The 21,433-nt window shown below is 42.9% G+C and overlaps 2 protein-coding genes across 3 annotated transcripts; one reads left to right on the top strand and one right to left on the bottom strand.

The window, feature by feature from the left end:
- Window positions 1-3,703: 3,703 nt before the first annotated feature.
- Window positions 3,704-7,223, top strand: LOC143005433 (solute carrier family 2, facilitated glucose transporter member 5-like). The gene is made up of 12 exons (XM_076156846.1): window positions 3,704-3,790; window positions 3,986-4,084; window positions 4,517-4,677; window positions 4,843-4,967; window positions 5,063-5,192; window positions 5,416-5,564; window positions 5,781-5,968; window positions 6,098-6,208; window positions 6,409-6,510; window positions 6,596-6,671; window positions 6,800-6,927; window positions 7,032-7,223. Exons 1-12 carry the CDS (start codon window positions 3,704-3,706, stop codon window positions 7,221-7,223), a joined length of 1,548 nt encoding a protein of 515 aa, XP_076012961.1.
- A 1,968-nt stretch (window positions 7,224-9,191) lies between these two features.
- patz1 (POZ/BTB and AT hook containing zinc finger 1) lies at window positions 9,192-20,983 on the bottom strand. Of its 2 annotated transcripts, XM_076156375.1 has the most exons (6): window positions 19,524-20,983; window positions 17,976-18,039; window positions 17,698-17,869; window positions 16,813-16,971; window positions 13,811-14,023; window positions 9,192-13,372 (listed from the first exon to the last, which is right to left on the bottom strand). In XM_076156375.1, the coding sequence occupies exons 1-6, from the start codon at window positions 20,771-20,773 to the stop codon at window positions 12,894-12,896; spliced, it is 2,337 nt and encodes a 778-aa protein (XP_076012490.1). In that variant the 5' UTR covers window positions 20,774-20,983; the 3' UTR covers window positions 9,192-12,893. The 2 variants fall into 2 exon arrangements, with proteins under 2 accessions (XP_076012490.1, XP_076012489.1); XM_076156374.1 differs by lacking the exons at window positions 13,811-14,023; window positions 16,813-16,971 and having other exon boundaries at window positions 19,524-20,981.
- Window positions 20,984-21,433: the final 450 nt, after the last annotated feature.

Raw genomic sequence — 21,433 nt, 5'->3', positions numbered from 1 at the left:
ACTTCTCCCTGTGGACTTCTGCTGAGGTTCAGCCATCACAAGCACTGAGCACAATGGACAGATTATTGTTTTACACTTTATATTCCTGAATTAACTTATATCCAGTGTAAATTCATTTGTTGCTGTATGTGTGTGTGTGTGTATGTGTGTGTGTGCGTGTGTGTGTGTGTGTGTGTGTGTGTGTGTGTGTGTGTGTGTGTGTGTGTGTGTGTGTGTATGTGTGTGTGTGTGTGGGTGGGTGGGTGGGTGGATGGTGCAAAGCAGATAAAGAGCATTGTGATGGGATAGGAGCCTGGCTAAGTAAAAAGTCTGTCAAGGATAGAGCTGTTTTCAGGGTCAATGAGTGAATGAATGACTGAATACTACATAATGCACATTGAGGATATTCCACAGTGTGATCAATAGACGGGGTTAACCTTGCCATTGTCATCAGATACTTCCTCACCTCACTTTTAGATAGCATATCTCACATACAGGCAGAAAGCTGTTTCAGTACAAAGCTTGTACTTTATCGTTTCAGAATGTTGTGTTTCATCCTTTCAGTCAAAATCAGGGTCTTACAGTTAAATCACCTTAAACTGCATGAGCGGGATCCTACGAAATTATAATAATAAGTCGTAATACTGACTTAATTTCTTATTTGATACAACAAATTGCACACAACAGTGAGCCTTGTTTCTTAAAATCGTGTAATGATATCGTGTATTGATTGATATCTTAAGTAATGGCTGAAATGAGTTTTTGTATATTGTTGTATGAGTGGAGTATGAGTCTCTCTTTATGCTGGTTACTCGTGTTGCGTTTGTTTTGTTTTAATTGTTGTAATTGTTTCTAATCTAATAAATGAGCATATTTAAGAATTTGTGTTTTATCATATTTTATTTACTGTGCTTATATTTGCACTTTGAATGTTCTGCCTGTCCATTTCTGTTTGCACACGACAAACAACCATGAAGAATTTTCATAAAGGTAAAAAAGTTGACATTTAGTTTAAGAAGAATGTAGGAAGAATTGATAGATTGTTGGATGAAGGTACTGCTATCACACTGGAGTCTGTAGTTTCACTCTTGTCACATGTGACATCATTTGGCAGCATGGAATAAGATGAGAAGCTGTCATATCAACAGTCTATGATGGGAGAACAATTCTAAAACTCTCAGACCAGAACTATCCATTTGCTCGCAGCTGCAAATAGGAGTTAATATGAATGAATTCTTAAAGTTACATCAAATGGAGTGATTGCAGTGTAACCTATTAGATCATTCTCCACACTGGGCTGCTTTTCTGATGTACTGCTCAACCAACACACAGCATGTTAATGAACCTAATTGATTGGTAAGTTCTTGGCTGTTAAAGTTACCAAGTATCCTACTTATTCATATAGAGTTTGTATGTTTTGGAGCCGAATGCACCACAATCACTGATCTGACATGATCATTAGGATAGTTATACTTAGTTATATAGTTAGACTTGGGATAGTTATACTTAGTGGGACAAGATGTGACTGAACATATTAGAGTGTTTCTGCTTCTGGCCAGTCAGACAGGCGTGGATGGCACTGTAATGGCCACAATGTTGTTCATCAGCATATACAGTAACCCGGCTATATGACCCCTGATTGACCTCAGGTGTGCCCAGTGTGAAGGAGTAATTTAGCCTGAGTCTAAAACAGAGTGTGTCTTCGATGCCACGTTGTGTGTGTCACATCATGCATGCGGAAGTTGTACATTTACTACATACTTTGTGTTCTGTTAATGTGACTTTGTTTGGCGTCAAAGCTATAACCCATTAGCATAACCACGTGTGTGACAGTGTGTGCGTGCGTGTGTGTGCGTGTGTGTGTGTGTGTGTGTGTGTGTGTGTGTGTGTGTGTGTGTGTGTGTGTGTGTGTGTGCACAGATTTATACAGTGAATAGGCTTTAACTGTCCGGGCCTTTAATAGGCCCGGTCTAAGATTAATATTAACTTTGAAAAACCGTTTCCTTTCTGTGCATGGGCGCATACAGTGTGTTTTTTCCCCCTCCGATATGTTCTTATAATTTGCTAATTATTGAAGAACATAGGCGACCTCGTTGCCAGATTAACCCGTACCGCTGGCAGAGCGTGCCCGAGGTTTAACCACCGTAGGACGCAGCTGGACAGACCTAGTTTAAGCTGGTGCGGCTCTTCGTCATCACACTCATTTCCCATCTACACATGACGCTCGTGTTTTAACTAAATAAATGAACAACTCAAGTCTTATAATGTGTAACATCGGATAATGGCCACTATATAAACTGATGGTGGATGTAAACTCCTCTAATCTTCCTCAGATCGAGCTGCTTCTTCTTTTTTTCCCTTCTTCGTCTTCACGCATCGGAGGTGGAACAAAGAGATGGTGAGTGAAATTTCAATTTTTTTTTATAATACATAAATTCATTTCACTGGAAAAGCTTTGTTGTTATTCTTTCACTAATATATTAGTTTTGAGTCATTTATTCTTTGTACAGCAATATACTGGTTTGTATTTTTTGTTTATTTCTAATGCAAGCTATGAAATTGGTAAAAACTTTCTCTATTTACTTATTGCTATAACAAATATGTTATTATTTGTCATGTATATTGTGTTATTGTTAATTATGTATAAGATATTAGTTTATAGCGAATCAAACCCCAGAACTCATCCCACACAATTGGGGGTTTCTTTGTCCTCCTCCTGTATTGGGATCAGGTGAGGTTTTATGTATGTTGAGGTGCAGCTGGGTCCTTCCTTCACATAAGAACATGGAGCGGAATGATTTGACACCTCAGTAGCTTGAGTCTTTGCGTCTGTAATCCAGGCTTCTTAACCCGGGATTCAAATAGAGAAGAGAGAGACTCCTTGCTTCAGTTGCCTTTTCTACCATCTGCCTCCTGATCAGGCGTGGCAGGAATGAGAAGCGGAGAGGTGTTGAGGTGCACAGGTGTTGTATCCAGCCCATTAGGGAGCTGAGCTGAGCTGAGCTGAGCAGTGGGGCTACTTGTCTTATACTGTCTACCAGAGGAGCACAGTCTGAACCTTGCCATGGCTTTGAGGAAATCCAGGACTGCTCTTGACGTGTTGGAACCCATGTGTTGTTGCAAATCTATAAACAGTGCAAGCATAGATTTTAGATTCACACCAATGTCCTCTGTTCGTGTGGGAGTCAGCTTGGCTTTCTCTACAAATCTAGTGAGACAGGGAGTTTTTGCCATGGACCTTCTGGTAATTTAACCTTGTGCCTTTGAGCTGTAGTCCATCATGAATGTTGAGCACTGTCCTCTCAGGCAAGAATGAATATTCAGGACATGTGGCCACATTGATCATTGTTACATCTTCACAGATGTTTGTGTTCTCAATGACACTTTTGTGTTTTGTTTGGTCTGCCGGAAGCTCAAGAGCTTTGCATTCTGGGTGGAAGCTCTGCCAACGCTTGGTTTCCAAGCAGGCTCACAAGAGGTTTTTTCGGTCTTGTTCTGATTGGAAGTGTTGTACCTATGAGAAACTCACATCTCCAAGTGAGTCCTAGTGAATCTCTCTTCCTTTGATGAACGTGTTGTGTTACTGAGGTACAGACCCGACTGTGCTAAGGTCCTAGTGCCCTTTCACCGGCCGGCCGTTGGGCAGAAAATATTCCCAGGTCCAATACCAGTAAATCTCACTTGGTACACTGCAACAATGGCTTCTTTAATAACACAGCTTCTAATGGTAACAAATGCCTACATCGCCTATATCACTCTGCAGTCACAGCGCCCCCAGCTGACTCACAGTCACACGGCAACGTTCTGGCACGTGCATCACAATAAACCCCCCATTATAGTGAATATATGTAGAAGTTATCTATGTAAAAATTATTTATTAATCATTTATAAATAATAGCAATGTAAATGTTTGCTGTATTTAGTCACCTTAAAATGAACCTGAAGAAAGCTAAGTTGTAACAAAGCTAAGGACCCTGTGTGTGAGACGCCTCCTCTCCTGTGTTAGCTGCAGTACTGGAGGCTCTATCTGCTGACCCTGGTGCTGGGGATTGGAGGGTCGTTTCAATATGGGATGCAAGTTTCCGTTATCGCTTCTCCAGCAGAGGTAAGATTACTATTAGAAAGAAATGGATGCTTTGCTACTGATAAGGATTTAATCTTCTGAACACTTTCTTCAGTGGTGTCAGGGTTTAAGACATGAGGTGTTATTCTCATCCATTCACAATGAAATCCACCTCAGCATGATATTCGATACAGATAAAATACAATTCTGCGGCAGCTTTGTCAAAATTCCTGTTTTATTGTTGTCCAATTTTTCTGAGCCTTACTGCATATCCGTGTTGTAAACCGATGTTATCTGTCACTGTGATACATTTCGTCTTCTCCTCTTCTGTCAAACTTTTCTGTGGCTGTCTGCCAGATAGAAAACCATTGTTATAGCTCATTAACACAATGTATTCATTAGCCAGAGGTGTAATACTGCTGAGGCAACACGATGTGCTATTACTACATGACCTTTGGCCTTTTGTGATGGCAGCACATTCAGAGTTTTGTGAACCATACGTGGCTGCAACGGTACGAAGGTCCGGTGAGCGATTCCACCAATCAGCTCATCTGGTCCTTCATCGTGGCTGTTTTGAGTCTGGGAGCTTGGGCGGGGGCCATTCACAGTGGGAGCCTTCCTGTCAAGTATGGCCGGTGAGATGTGAACACACACACACATACACCACACAATATATGGTACATTTTAAAACACAATAGTTTTTCTTTCACTTATCAGAAACCTACTTACTAAACATACTCACTTGCGGTTTTATTCATTTATTCATTTTTTTAACATCAGATTTTTGGGGGATTTTGTAGGAAAAAAGCTCTGCTGTTCAACAACATTGTGGGCATCGTTGCGGCCCTGCTCATGGTCTTCAGTCGCATGGCCAGATCCTTTGAGATGATCCTGCTGGGCAGATTTCTCTATGGGTATAATGTTGGTATGTTCAGTTCAGTTTCTCTGTGCTATGTTATGTCATCATATTCCTTTTAGTGTTTACTGCACTCCTGGTTTTCTTTTCTTTTCCATTTACAGGTCTTGGGCTGAGTGTCCACCTGATGTATCTGGGTGAATGCTCTCCAAAGAAATTAAGGGGTTTCCTGACCCTCACAGGCTCCATTTTCATCGGCCTTGGAAAGGTTACGGGTCAAATAATTGGCATCAAGTAAGAACTGACTGCTGGTGATTTAAACTCACTTACTAAAGAGGCCTCGAAATACTTCTCAGGTACAAACAAAACAAAGTACAAAACCCTGTGGACCTCATCACATGAATTACTCCAGATAAATAAAACATTTAAAGCATATTTTTCAGTTCATTGATTTGTTTTTACAATTATTAATTTACTTAATTTTAATTAATTTTGTCGTTGACTTGTCTTTTTTAAGGGAAATAATGGGAACAGAAGAGATGTGGCCATATCTGTTAGCTGTCAGTGGCATTCCTGCCTTACTGCAGCTTGTGTTGCTGCTTCTCTTCCCGGAGACGCCTCGATACCTTTACATAGACAAAGGTGACACTGAAGGAAGCAAAAAGGGTGAGTCCAGACAAAAAGATCCTCTAATTACAAAGGCCATGTTGGCTTTGTTTAGTTTTCAGCATTCATAATTGCAGCAATTTCTTTCAGCTATTATTGTTCCTAAAAAAATTCCAAATCTCAAAGCATATATGCCAATGATGCAAAACGTATAGACATTTGAACTCCACCTCGGATGCATGGTGTGTGTAACTGTGATGTTTGTATGTCTAACAGCCTTGCAGTGGCTGTGGCAGGAGGCTGACGTGAGTCTGGAGCTCGATGACATGCAGAAAGAGAGAGACAGCACACAGGGAGAGAAAGCAAAGACTGTGTTGGATGTTCTCCGTTCTCGCTCTGTGAGATGGCAGCTGCTAACTCTGGCCATTCCCTGTGCTGGGGTTCAGTTTTGCGGCATCAATGCGGTGCGTTTGTCTCAGTTCTCCTCTTCGTCACAACAAAATATCTTACTGCAGCCACTGTCTCACACACTTTGTACTTTTCTACTTCACCTTCACTCAACTCAATGATTGTCAATTTTCATCTCCCTCTAGCTGTACTTCTACGCTTTTGACATCTTCCGACAATCAGGAGTGCCGGAGCAACAGATGCATTACCTGGCCATTGGTTTAGGAGCAACAGAGCTTGTCACTGTAATGCTTTGTGTGAGTATGAAGGTGGAACTTCCATGTATTTTCATGCTTTCAGAGCAGTTGATGAGGGAGATGGAGGAAAGAAGAGACCAAAGAAAGCTGGAAAGAAATGTGTTATTTGTAATATTAATAGTAATATATGTATGTGGTTATGTTATGGGCAAAACTCATATGACGGATGAGTTGACCTAATTTGATGATGTCTGTCTCAGGCTTTCGTAATAGATCGTGCTGGGAGAAAGAAGCTCATGGGCTTTGGCTATCTACTGATGGGTCTCACCATGTGTATACTCACTATCACACTGTCCATCAAGGTAACCACCCTCTAAAGCTGCACCTTCCCCCTGTTCCATCATGTCGAGGTCACAATATACAGTAAATGCTTCTCTCTCCCTTCAGGATTTGTATACATGGGTCCCATACGCCAACATCGGACTAATATTTTGTATCATCTGCATGTATGGACTTGGACCTTGTGAGTTTTCCAGCTTTTGTCCACTTCCCACATGAATAATTAAAGCGTTGACTTTTACAATATAAATAATCTTAACCTGAAAATGATCACAGTATCGTACTACACTGATTTGTTCTCTCTTCTTTTAGCCGGAGTTTCAATGGCCCTCCCTGCTGACCTTTTCCTACAAGCCTGGCGACCCTCCGCTTATGTGATCAGTGGGACTATTAACTGGCTGTCCATGTTCCTTGTGGGGATGTTGTTCGGCTATGTAGTGGTGAGATAATCATTCATTATTTGTTCATTATTTGTTGCTGTGCTTATTTGTTGGAAGGTATGTGTCTGTTTTCACACGCTTTGTTTTGACATGTGCCCCTACAGGATGGACTTGGGCAGTTTTGCTTCCTGATTTTCGTGGTTTACTGCTTTTTCTGCGCAGGATTTTTGCTATATTTTGTCCCAGAGACCAAAGGAAAGACAATGGTAGAGATCATGATGGACTTCAACAAACTGAACTACAAGAAAACAAGCACTGAAACTGAAAAGGCAGAATACCATGCAACTCAATTCTAAAACATTTCAAACTTTGTGTGCTTACTAATGATGCATATTTATGGAAGTTAAACTGTCAATGCCAATTTGATGTCATTTTACATAACGTAAATGCATTTTTTACAGTATTGCTTTTGCCCTAAATAACTGACTGAATGTGAATACAATACCAGATTCAAATCTACTTACAGTTCTGACAATTAATCACTGTGTATCATCTTTGTTGACCATGACATCTGATATCCTTTTGGTTTTTACTTATTAAATAGGCTAAATATACCTGAAAGGTATTAAGTAATTTAGCATTTAAGTTATTTTCAGTATTGTATATTCTTTTTTTAAAGTCCTGTAGTGACATTTACTTTGTTAGAATGTTGAAACGAGTAATTTGTATGAGCATTTGCTTTCTGGGAAAGATCCCAAGGTACAAAGTCACAATAGAGGGCATGAAACAGTGAATGAACCACTTTGGCAAGCTTGTCTAAAGTCTAAAAGATGTAAATTAACAACAGCAACCCAATATAGAGGACATTGTTTCGAGATTAAATGATCCAAACATTCTTATGTCATTCTCTCGGGTTCTTGCTTTAATGGCAGGTTTGTTTTGATCAGCGAAGTTGAAGCTGGGAGATCTTACTCAACAGGTCGATTTGGGATTGAGACTTTGTGAGTTTGTTCCATTGCACTCTTAACCAGGTCCGATCTAAAGCAACATTATGTCCTACCTTATGAATGTGATCGTACCCTGCACTGGTGTCATTTTAAACTCTTGAAGGCTTTTTGGCTTTGGATTCAAAGGCATTTTCAGCACCGTGGACAGCTCCAGAAATGATACTGACACTTTCAAGACTGGATTCAACTGTCAAGAACAACAGGACTTCATGAAACACTGAGCCAGGACAATGACACCGCTAACACTAATGACTTTTATTGACATTAGTTGACAAGCCATTGCAAAGGCTCAGTTGACTCCCATCTTACAGGCATTTTCAGTCCTGCAGCACAAAGATAACAGATGTTTACAGGACTTTATTAACACTATGTCTGAGTAGAGATATTCAGTGCTTTAGTTTATCGTGAGACCTTCGGTTAACTGCCAGTTGTTCTGGAAGACTGCCAACTCAAACTCTTGTTTATCGCAACCTTTTTCAGCAATTTAATACCAGGGAGAGATCTTTCATCCTTCACAGTAACTAGAAGGCCGTTGAAAGTCTTGCCATAATTCAAGTGTGGCAATTATATTTTAGTATGTTCATATGGTGAGTTAAGCTAATGTTTAACTCACCATCTGCACAGGCCTCAAGACCCTGACCATTTTTTATCAAGGCTGCTGAGGCACATACTGATGCTTGGGTGGGAACAGAGGTCAGAGAAAGCGCTTCGGAGGCAACATGTGCTTAGGTTGGAACACAGACTGCTGCGGCAGTAAGGGAGGATACATTGGCTGCTGGGGCACCTTTGGCTGCCTAGAGGGAAAAATGGGATGATGAAACATCTGTGTTGGATAGATAGGCTGCTGAGGTGGCAAAATAAGCATCATGGCCAAGATGCTATAGGCTGCTGGGGCACATGAGAGGGGAAGACCGATTTTGGCAATTGAGGCACTTGAGACGGCTGGGGCACCTGCTTCTCCAGGGAGACGGGCTTAGTCACCTGGGCTGAGAAGCTACGCTGCTCAGGCACCGGAGGATCATGAGTCTGCTGGGGCGACTGAGACACCTGAGGTTGCTGGAAAGAACAGCCTTGATAATTAGCATTTTTCATTTAAACATTGTTGGTAAGAAACAATAAAGGCATGTGATTGAGATTGGATCAACATTTTACACAAAACCCAGTTATGTACCGACCAATCTGACCTGATGCTGGTGATAGAGGAACCGTCTTAACCACAAGATGATACATTTTGTTGGACTGCCACAAACTCCACATTGTTTCTGCACATCTTTAATAATTAAAGGACAAATGCAAGGAGCTTTTTCAAATGCAATTTATTTGACGCTCATCTCTGTACCAACAAGAGAGATGAGACTCAATAACAGCGTACAAAAACAAATATCTATAGAAAAGTATGCCTATATTGAAATATGTCCAAAGAATTTATAACAAAACATGTAAAGCTCACATGTTTTAAGAGCAATCGTGTTGAGTACGATGACAAAATACCAAGTTAACATATTGTACATCTTTGTGTGTTTTTATACAAAAGTGTCAATGCATGTCACTCTGTACAATACTACCAAACCATTAGAAAAGAGAACCTTTTTTTTTAATCCACTGCTGTGTGCACTATCAGTATTTGGAAGGCACTTTGCAACAGACCAAAAGCAGAAAGCAAAAGATTTGAGTCTCAATATTCAAGGAAAAAACATCTTTTACATTATAATACCAAAACGGTGAAGACAAAGCCAGTGGATTCACTAGCGTGTGAGTGATTAGGGGGAGGGGGAAACGCTTTCCTCACAGGATTGTTCAACCCTTCTTCATAACTAAAAAACACACCCTTTGTTACCTCGGAAACGATGCGAGATGACAAGAGTGGATCAAAAAAGGGGGGAAACTTGGTCAAAGAAGTGTGACAGCACGGTGAACAGTGATAACACACACCACCACCACCAACCAGTGATCGACATTCAGTCCCCATCAGGACAGAGCACGTCAGGTTTACGCCGTGCATGCAGGTTTACACACTTTCAATCAAAATGGCCATAACTTAATATCCTTCTACATAAATTGACATGTATTCTATATGTACAGGACCACTGTTGACAAACATTGATCATAATTGTTGGTTCATATATACTGTATATTTTCATAGCATGTGTATATGAATGATATATACACTTGTTACAATCACAATATAACCATAAATAATATAGGAATGTATTGAATTTAACAGGCTTAATTACTCACAAATAATAATTAAACAGAAGTACACAAAGCGGAGAACACAGATCAAGCACAGAGAGAAACACATATATACTTTTTTTTCTTTTTCTTTTTAAACACAGCCATCTTCAAACACACACACACACATACGCGACATGATCCCGTTCACTCAACTCGTGTGTAACACTGCGAAGAGGCAAACGCTGACTGATGACCCAGGTTTGGTAGCATTCAATCACTGTGTGTGTTGCAATAGGAAATGGTGATTCAATTTGACATATACAATTGGTCCAGATTTGACACAATATAGTATAGTATAGTATGGAGCTCTTCATCATTGCCCGCAATGTTAGAAGTCAGATCTCTGTTGTCGTTTTTGCATTTTAGCGTGTATAAGACCGTCCTGACTACATTCTGCAGCTTTCATTTGAACAGCTGGTTGTTAATAATACATTCTATCCAATAAATAATACATTGTTAGGTTAATTTATACTTCAGCGAGACATGAACTTGAATCACGATGGATGCCAGGTTGCAAGGGGAGTGTGTGCGTGTGTGTGTGTTGGGGGGGGCACCTAGAGATGAGTGGATCTCACAATTCAAACTCAAATCCTGAATTTGTTCGTCACTGCACGGTACACGGTTGGGTGGCTTTGTGTCGTAACCGAGCGACCGCTGATGCAAACGCGAGCCAAGTCACCTACTGCACCCCCCACATTCTCCCACCCACTGGCAGCCGCTAACTAATGGGACGATGGGGGTGTGAGGGGGAGTGTGGATGATGAAGATTACACACAACAGAGTGAAAGTGACCTCTTGTGTTTCAGAGTGTTGCGTAGTCCAGTTTGCCTCTGCCAGTGCCGAGTCTGAAACATTCCTCCAGTCTCTCGTTGTTACACAACACACACTAGCAAACACGCATCTCCTCTATTAACATAAATAAGAGTGAAAAATTATACAAAAAAAAAAAAAAATTGCAAATCACAAGATTGTTGTTTGACATTTAAAAACTATACACAAAACTAAGAGGGCACGAATAAGTTAATAAAATATAATCTACATTTCTCAAAATTTATACTGAAAATATACCTGACCTTGGTCCCTGTGTAATGTACAGAACTGATTCACCTTCATGAGGCCAACAAACAAGACGGTTTCATTGTATGGGGTTCATAAAGGCCATTCCTAACAAGCTCACGGCATGTTTCATGACATCGTCAGAATCACATTTCAACCAAAAAAAACGATTCCAAAAGGAACATATCTAAATCAATTTTCAATAACAGTATTCTGGAACATAATATACAACGGGAACGCCTCTTATTTAATCAAACACAACAGCACCGCGGTAAAGTCTATATTTCTGAAGCTCATTATGTTCAGTTTGTCATAAATTGATAGACTAATTACTTTAAGTTTCTACTGTTTCTCTTAGATTTTGTCCATAACTGTCAACATAATAAAGTTCAATATAACACTAACATAAAATATGGCCTCACATAGTTAAGTTAAGTTTTGTTGATTGTACATGGCTTCCTTATCTCTCTGGTAAATCCAGTGTAGATCATGATAACATATGGATTTCCTCTCCTCACCTCTGTAATCTCCACAATGACCACAATAGTTTTTAACGTTTCATCTCTCAGTCCTCAAAAGCTTCGGTCAATCTAAAGCTTTTAACTGTAGGCAATTTGCTATTTCTAAAGGAAACGATGAGCCTGGAGTTACAGACGGATGAACGTAAATCTCTGCTTTAAATGTTTTGAGCAGCGTGACTGCAGCAGAGTCAACAGGATTTACTCAATCATTGTTTTAACGTCTTAAACGTATCATTTTGCCCTCTGACTTAACGATGCAATGTGGCGTTACTCTGTTCTATGAGGTAGTTTAATACTTATCGGTTGTAACTGAAATCATCTTCACCAACATTTACAGGGCATGTGGGCATTGTGTTCATGCTATTACATTTCTGCTCGGAAATTATTATATTTTAAAGTAACGCAAAAAGTGCTTGTTAACCCCTGTATCGATTGCAATCTTGACCAAAAGATTTGACGACATCTCTAATATTTTCTTCACTCCAAAGGTCGTAATAAAAAAAAAAAAGGTAACAAAAATTGCTCACACAGAATATGTGTCATGAAATATGCCATGGGCCTGCTATGAATCTGGTCAATCACTCAGAAGTGATAGATTCTCACCACAAACTACTATCAAATTGATTTGAGGCCAATTTCATTTCATTTCCTGTCCTTTAAAAAAAATACGCAGAGAACAGAGTGAACCTGGATTCAGGCCTCTTGCTCTGCGGTTAAAGACGTCTGATTACGGCCTTCAGATCAACAAGGATTAGGAAGGTTAAAAAACGGGAAGGTTTCCAAAGCACATCAGAGCAGTTAAATGTACTGTGCTAATGAAAATATAAGTGATTACAGCTTTTGCAGATGCAGTAAATAATTTATCGCCACATCAGGAAACATTCATACGGCTGAAAAAAGTCAATCACAGACACATACCAGACCAAACCAAAGCAAAGAGAGGAAGGGAAAAAGCCTTCACCTCGGAAAAATTGAAACACGACACGCATTGTCCTACTGTGAAAAGTAGAAAAAGTAGGAATTATATGGCAGTCTGTGACGAAGAAATGCAACAGGAATCCAACGCACAGTGAGCAATAACAAGGAAGAAAAAGCAAAGAAGTCTTGAGGCAAAGTTTTCCCAAACACAAGAGCAGGTGAGGGTGAGCAGCTCGGTGTCGTCCTGGGAATGAGAGGCTTTGCGAGGACCGGATTCCTGGCAATTTTGTCACTTCCCGCCGAAGTCCATGCCGCTCTGACCTGCCTCGGCATCCACCAGCGACGAGGCGAACGCAGACTGAACTATCTGAAAGCCGAAGGACTCCAGCAGAGACATGTTTTGCTGAGGGGAGAAGGGGGAGGTCAGGGCCGGGGTCAGCTCGCTTAATCCGGACCCTGCAGCCCCTTGGCCCTTCTGGGTTTTGTGTACTCTGTGCTGGTGCTTGTTGAGGTAGGACTTGGTACGGAAGGCCTGACCACAGATGCCACATATAAACTTTTTCTCGGGGTCCATCTTGGCCTTGGGCGTCTCTGGAGCACCCAGGGCCCCCTCAGAGGCGCCGTTGCAGGCTAAAGATGGCATCTCCAGTGCCTGACCGTCGGGTTTGTCGGGGGATTTCAGGTCGTCGCCGTTGGACATTTCTGCAAATGAGGGATCCGACTCGTCTGATTCCAGATGGGGACACTTCCCAGACATTTCCTGCCCATCTGTAGTAAACATGGAGGTGAATGCGACAGAGAGCAACAGAGAGAGAGAGAGAGAGAGAAGGACAGAAAAGGGGAGGAAAGAAAACCATCAATATCCAGCATATGCTATTTTTTGTGTTGTTTTTTAAAAGATCACTACACAAACTGAATCCAGTAGTTGGCTGCCACCTGCAACAATTTCAAGTTTAAACATATGTGAGTTAAGTGAGCTGGCGTAGCACTGAATAGCCTGCACCGAGCACAAGCAGAGCAAATTATGACAAAAGATTAAAAATACAGAAATATATGTAAGACAGACAAAAATTATTTAAGAAACGTTAACCAATGATCTTAGTCCATCCATTTGCCACGGGTCCATTGAGCACTCTGCAGTGCTCGTCCAATCAGTGAGCTGTGCCCCCCCCCACCCCCACCACCCTGCTTCAGGACTGTACTGACCTGCAAGAGGCCCATGGACGGGGAAGCCAGGCGCCCCGCCAGAGCGACACTCCCAGAAATACGGAGCCCCGCCTGACTTCCCCATGAGCAGCTCAGGCTGCAGGCCCAAGGTCGGGGGGCCGGGCTGAGGAAGAACCGGGTGTCCAGAGAGCCCATGATAGCGACCCTCTGCCTCAGACGAGGTGAGAAACAGCTGGCGACTGGCACACAGGTCTACACGACACCCGGCCAGGGGAGAAGGAGGGGGGAGGGACAGACAGAACAGGCCAGCGGAAACCACACAGGCACAGTTACCTTCATTTCATCACTCCTGTGTGCAGTACTGAGCAGTCTGTGTCTAAAACTGTTGGCAGTGAATGAAAATGTTTCCTTGTAGTGCTTAACCTTCTAGCAAACTACAATACAGTGGCTATGGCTATTATTTCATTCATATAACTAACAAGTTGAAATTATAGAAACTACAGTAAACAATCAAAGCCTTCAGACCGAATCAGCAGAACGTCCACATACAGCATCGGCCCGTCTTGCAAATGTTATGAAACTAAATGACGACTGGAGTGAAAATGCAGTAAATATAGGGACAGTGCACATTCTGGCCACGGCCATTTCCAGAAGTAAATCATATTCCCCTGATTTTCTGCTCGAATGCCTCTAATAAATTTTGCACAATCGTGTTTAAAGCTGAATGCCGAGTGCTGACTTGGTATTTAATCGGATATTTATGCTTTGTTACAGCGAGACACATTAAATGTGCACACACACACACACTAACTGGTTCAGCGAGCGAGCCTTGGCCTGCTGCTACACGCTGCTCTCGTCACTTAACTGGCCACTAATCGCAAAAAAACAGCTGACTCATATAGTGGCTGACGTTGGGTCAAGGAACAGGTCGGGACTGGAATTCACTTAGAGGGGCCATTTTTCTTATAGTGGCAGGAGAGAAATTAGGGACGTGTCACTGATAAACGCAGCAATTCTCCCTGCACTGATAACGTTTTACATCCTTTATGTGTTGGAGAAAACCTGTGATTGAATGGAGTGAATGGAAGTCACAAATGTAAAAGTTAGGATTACTTAAAATGCTGCAATTACTGTGAACCAACTACCTCCTGCTTCACGTGCCTGCGGTTGACAGAACATCAACATTTGCTTCCTACCAGCTCGCTGTGACGGGGATCATTTTAATTGTAACACCGTCACATTGTTCTGTGTTCTCTCTGTATGCATACTGTACATTTCTGTTCAATGATAAAGCCAAACCATCACACACACACACACACACACACACACACACACACACACACACACACACACACACACACACACACACACACACACACACACACACACACACACACACACACACACACACACACACACACACACACACACACACACACACACACACACACACACACATTCCAGTATGCCACGCAATTATTATGTAACTTGGGTTAACTTTCATACGTCATTTCCACGAAAAATAAATCATTAAAAGAAGTGTGTGCTACTACATAAACATCTGTCTTTACACACTCCATGTTTTACTTGTAATACATTTAAATGGATAAATATGGTGACACATCTTGAGGCCAATTACCATGATAGTAAAAGATATTGTGCAGTAGTGTGGTGGGTAATAAAGGATGATAAGGGCTGTATGTTGCTATATAAGGAAACATGATCAGTTTTCAATGATTTTCCAGTATGATTATGGTTTCACATCAGTACGTTTGAACAAATCTTTTCTTCTGCACTCTTTTTGTTGATTGCGGTTGTGGCGATGTGCACTGTCTCTATGCCGCTGGTGCCCCGACAAAAACAGCAAAACTGCAAACACTCCAGTGGTGTCCCAGGTATGTGAAGCACAAATGAGGACGGGAAACATGCAACATTGTGCATATGCTGACTGACTGGTGACGGCCCAGCCGAGCGGAAAACACACACTGTTAACCCATACGCTGCCATGGCCATGCTGCACAGGCAAAACACAAACAAAGCAGAAGTCACCGAGCACTTTTCCTTTCTCATGAGTCACGAGAGAAGCCTGTTCAACTACAGGAAGGACTTCAACTTCCATTACTGAATGGTGGGATGGGAATCCAAAGTATGAAGACATTACATCACCAAAATCAGGACTAAAGAGACAAGCCTACTGCATATCTAATAGTAGAAGTGATGATTAATAGTGATGATTAAAAGTCCACTGACAGAAGCGTCAGTGTACAAGTTTTCAATACTGGGACGACAACTGTACAGTATGTGCAGGGAGTTTGAGCAACTGGGTGAATTAGTTACAGTTACAAGACTGAAGGGGTTTCAGCGATCCTCTCTGTAAGTCTGAACCCAGAGCGTACGGCCAGAATGTCATCCTGAGATCCGCTACCAAATTTGTCACAAATTTGTCAACCCTCTTGTCACAGTTGCCATGTTTATTTTAATAAACTGTGACAAGGTCCGAATGTTGCCGTGGACTTGATTGGCTGATCAAAGTCAAGCTCAGGGGCTCTGTTTGGCCAATCTGAAACTATTTTGGTATCCTATTTCTTCAGACTGGCTCTGACGTCAGATCGATCAGAATAAAGAACACAGGTGTGAGGTGCAATAAACGAACTGCCTCATCAACTGCACTTAACATGCAATTGGAATTACTCAAGAATGTAACCAGTAATTAGGAAGGAGATCATGCTCATAGAACTGCATTATAATTTCCCATCTCCTATCAGACATACAGACTGCAGCTTTCACTTCTACAGAGAGGTTCAGCCCACAGTGCTCTCTTGGAGTAAAGGATGCATACAACTAGCTAACAGAAAGGCATCCAGCAAATGAAGCAAAATGGTAAATGCATGAGCCATACAGCTTGGCAGCAGATGCTGATGTATGCTTATGTTTTTTAAACTTACACTGAGATGCAGCAGCAGACATTTCTCCAAAAAAAGCAGCAGAGCAAATGAAAGCCACAAACATGACAATTTTGAATGGGGCAGACGGCTGCTTGCCTTCCACTGAGCACTGGCGTCCCATGTGGTAAGGGGTGCCGTTGTGCATCTGCGGTTCCCCCCTTGGTTCGGGGAAGGTGTGCATTGTGGCAGAGAGTGGCAGCGGAGAGCCGTGATGCGTCTTTATATGCACCTTAAGGTAGGACGCAGTTGAGAAACCTGAGACCAAAAGAACAAAGAACAAGGCAGTTGTTTGACGTGTTCGTGGCCTTGGACATGAGAAGGGCCTCCTGGAAACACACACCATTCTCCACTAACTCCCAGTCCAAGAGCAGACAAGTGTATTTTCCACAATTTCTGAACAAGAGCCACTGAATAAGTCTGTCTACAGTAACGTCTACTGCTCATTGTTGTTGGCTGGATCTACCACTTGACTTTAAAATCAAAAAAAGGCAATGCTACCCGTACCAGTTTGATAAGAACCTTGTTCTGCTGCAAGCTAGAGACCAATATATAGTACACACCCCAGACATGCAGGCTTCCACAGGGGTCCGAGGATGAGGCTTAGTCAACCTCACCACCAGACAGTCCTGATGGATTTTGTGCTCAAATTCAGTTGGAAATTCTTGTCAATGAAACAGAGCTTTTCCAGAGTGCAGGTGCAAACTAGAGAAGCGACACTTTTTGCTTCTGAAATGGTTAAACTCATTTCTTTAAAGAAGGCACAAGATTACAAAACAAATTAAACACAAACGGTTGCATTTATATTCCACAACACACAACCCATTTTTGCAGAGCCACAGACTCCTCACGATCACGTCTGCAGGACCAAGACAGTGAAGGAAACTGGTTTCATCAATAACGCCATCCAATGTATCTCTTTTCAGGACATGGAAGACTGCGGATTCAGATGAGCTTGGAGCCGTGCGGAACATGCAGAATTACCTTTGTTGCATATGCCGCAGTAGTTGTGAGTTCCTTCGCTGTGTTTCTTGAGGTGGTCTGTCATGTATGCAGCTCGCAGGAACTTGCCACACACTTTGCAGGGGATCTTGTCCTCGTGACATGCAAGGTGTGATCGAAGTCGATCTCTTGTGGCAAAAGAGGCATTACAAATCTAAAATACAGAAATCAACATGTTAACATTTCCCCTCATATTCTTTTCAATATATTGTCATCATAAGTGAAGGGTTACATCATAAAACCATTCAGATTTCTGTCACCTGGCACTTGTGTGGTCTCTCTGTTGTATGAACCTGTTTGATATGTCCGTTCAGGTGGTCTGGTCTAGAAAGCAGAGAGTAAAACAATGTCTCTTATTAGCCTACATGTTCATCTCTTTATCATTTGTCTTATGCCAAGGCTACAGTCTAAAACTAGTCTAGTCTAAGGCAAACAAACACCACTGGTAAGACCCTAGTATCGCTGCTTCGCAGTTCTCCATCAGCAATCATCAACAACAATGTTTTAGGAACAGCTCAAGAAACAGTTAAAGTTAAAGTGTAGTTAATTCTCCTATTCCAAATATCTGTTAAGCTTGAGCTCCCCAAATTAACACACTTTCATTACATTACATTACATTACGATCATTTGGCAGAAGCTTTTATCCAAAGCGACTTACATTACATTATATTACCACCCTTCGCAGAGGGGGGAGCAATTGAGGGTTCGGTGCCTTGCTCAGGGGCACCTCGGCAGGGACTCGAACCGGCAACCCTCCGGTTCTTAAGCGGAAGCTCTACCCACTCGACTACTGCCTCCCCGTTGCTCATTCCATTCTGCTATATGATTTCTCCAGCATGCTGGGATAGGTCCAGACCGCTAAAGACCCAAATAAGGAGTACGCTGTATAGCAGAAGGACTTGCAGCAGAGAAATCTTGATTTCTCAGATCAAAATTCAAACATTCCAGACCAATTTCGCAGAATTTCCAGATGATCTAAATGCAATGAGATACTATCAAGACACTCTACAGTCCCTATCTTGTAGACTAATACGGCATAATGGTATGGAAATTCAGACTATAAAGAAGGATCGGACTGTAAGTGTTATTATGTTGTGTGTCAGCAAACTGTTTACCGAGCTTTGAGATGATCTGTGATGTAATGTAGCCTCCCAAACAGCAGATGGTGACAGTGAGTTTGTTATAAGGCCTGTGGCTGCTGGGCCTGAGAGGGTATTTTGTCCTGCAGCACTAGTGACAACAAGGCTCTTTGTCATGGTTCTATGTACAACATGAGCAACAGATATTTTCTATGTCAACACTTTTCTTATCCACGTTTAGACTGTAAAATTGAATAATAGTGAATAGACTGATAGAGATTGCGCAGAGTTAACAATCACTAAGAATGGTGACAGGGCTTTACTTGTAAATGACATTTCTGCCTTGTTATAGTCTATAGCTTAGCACTGACTCACATGGCTGATCATGGCCAGGTTCTGTTCTTAACCTGCCGCGATATATTCACTAAGTAGAGACTGAGAGAAGTTTTAAATCCAGGTTGCATGTGATGAGAGAGGTGACTGTCAAAGGCTCATTATTAAAGGAAGGTTTTGTTAATGCAACGGTGAAAATGAATGAAATGGTTGAGTTGTGCTGAGCTGTGAGTGGCATTCCGTTCATTTGATGTTCAATGGGTGTGCAGAGTCACGACAACTGTAAACAACACAGCAATCACAGCAGCCTGTCCACTTAGCCCCCTTTATAAAGATCAAAGACCTTAGATTTTGCAATAACTGCGTCCAACAATACACCATAAATAATAAACTCACCTGGAAAAGCCTTTACCGCAGCTTTGGCACACGTACGGTTTGCCGACTGATCCGTCGTGAGAGCGCACATGGTAAGACATCCTGTCCTTCCGTTTGAACCGAAGCCCGCACACATGGCAGGCGTACGGCTTCTCCCCGGAATGTGACAGCTTGTGTCTGTTCAGGTGGTAAACGTCGCGGAAAACTTTCCCGCAGATATCACAGCCGACATGCCGCCTGGTCCTCTCCCGCTTGCGCCCGTTGTCCATCGCCATGCCTCCTCCGTGTAGCTGCACTCCGTTCTCCACCAGACCCGGCTGAGGGTGAGACAGCAGAGTGACACTGCCCGCCTTTGACAAGCTGTCACCGGCGCTGTGAGCTCCGTGTTGCGCTTCGTGATTTTTCAAACGTGACGCTTCCGTGAACGCTTTGCCGCAAGTCCCGCACGGAAACAACAGCCCGTTGTCCTTCAGCGTGTTATGGTTAAACTGTACCGGCTCCGCTACACTCCCCGGCGCTTTCTTTGGTCTCCCTCTGCCCCGCTTCGACCCCGGAGAGTCGCTGTCGCTGTGGAAAGTGTTGCCTGTTATGTCCGCTGGAGGGGAGACTGACAGCCCCTCCACAGGCTGTAAGATCGGCACCGACGTCTCGCAGCCCTCCGTTAACACCACGATGGGGGCCGTCTCACACTCATCCGCATGCATTTGTGCGTTATTGGCAAAGGTTTGTCCGTTCATCAGCATGCCCGTCCCGTTTACCAAACCCTGCTGCTGGGCTACCGGGAAGCTCAGCTCCGTCGCCGCTGTGGCCTGGAACAAGCTGGCGTCCCCTCCCCGGGTCGTCGGGACCATGATTTGTACGTTTGATTGTTTGATGACCTCTTGACAGATCTCGATGACCGAGCGCATAAGGAGAAACTTGGCAGCTGTCATCAACTCCGGGAAGCACTCCAGTCGCACCACGATCCTTGACGTGTAGGCGAAGTCCAGGATATCTTTAAAAACTTTGGGGCTGATGGTGTGCATCTCCAGCTCCTTCGCGTCACCGTCGCCCTCCGTCTGGCGACTGAAGACCGACTCAAAATACTCGCTGCATGCGGCCAGCACAGCTTTGTGGGCAGGGAAGCTCTCCTCGCCGACGCGTAAGACAACATCGCAAAACCTGCCTCCATCTTTCCTCTGAATGTTGAGGTTGTGTAGCATCTCCGCACTGTGCTTGCTCACCTGGTAGGTGTACGAAGAAGTCCAAGACGGCTCCGCTACTTTCTCCATGCCGAATTCATCCAACAGCAGTGTTGTTTATTACTACGATTAGAGAAATGGCGGAGAATTAAAAACGGACTCGCTCCGTTGGTACCAGCTAGCTACAAAAGCCAAAACCAAGCGCCCCTCCCGTCGTTTTAGCATCAGAGCGTTAGCTGTAGCAGCAGTGGAGAAAAATGGCAGCCCCCCAGCTTCCTGTGAACCTTGACCTGTGTTTCTTGAGGGTGGGGGTCGCTCTTGTTTTTCCTCAGAAAACAGCGTTTTCACTGGTTTGATGTTTGATTTGATAATCGCTTTACATTTCCGATTTAACAGCAGAGGCTGCCGCACAGCGGGGGGGGTCTTTATTTCCTTTAAGCCTAAATGTATTAGACACAGATCTCTTCCTTCCTGCTGCCTGTAGCCCCCCTCCCCCAACAGCCACAAACCAGAAACATGAAGCACATACAAGAGCGCAGTTTGTCTGCACATGAAACAGCGTGTGTGTGTCGCCCTCCTTCAGTGAGACAAATGCACCGGGGACATTGAACATAAACGGGCCGCAATGGGCGCGCTTTTGTTTGTCTAGTGATTAATACAAATACTTCCATTTTCAGAAGTCGTTCAATGGGGGTTGATTACAGTAGTGTTAGGGTTATCAATATCAATTTAAGAGTCCGTCATCACTTC

Source organism: Genypterus blacodes, unplaced genomic scaffold, assembly GCF_046128005.1.
Source record: "Genypterus blacodes isolate CSIRO-AG114 ecotype Tasmania unplaced genomic scaffold, CSIRO-AGI_Gbla_v1 ptg000070l_1, whole genome shotgun sequence".
NCBI classification, from domain to species: domain Eukaryota; kingdom Metazoa; phylum Chordata; class Actinopteri; order Ophidiiformes; family Ophidiidae; genus Genypterus; species Genypterus blacodes.
This window is presented reverse-complemented; position numbering and strand designations above follow the sequence as displayed.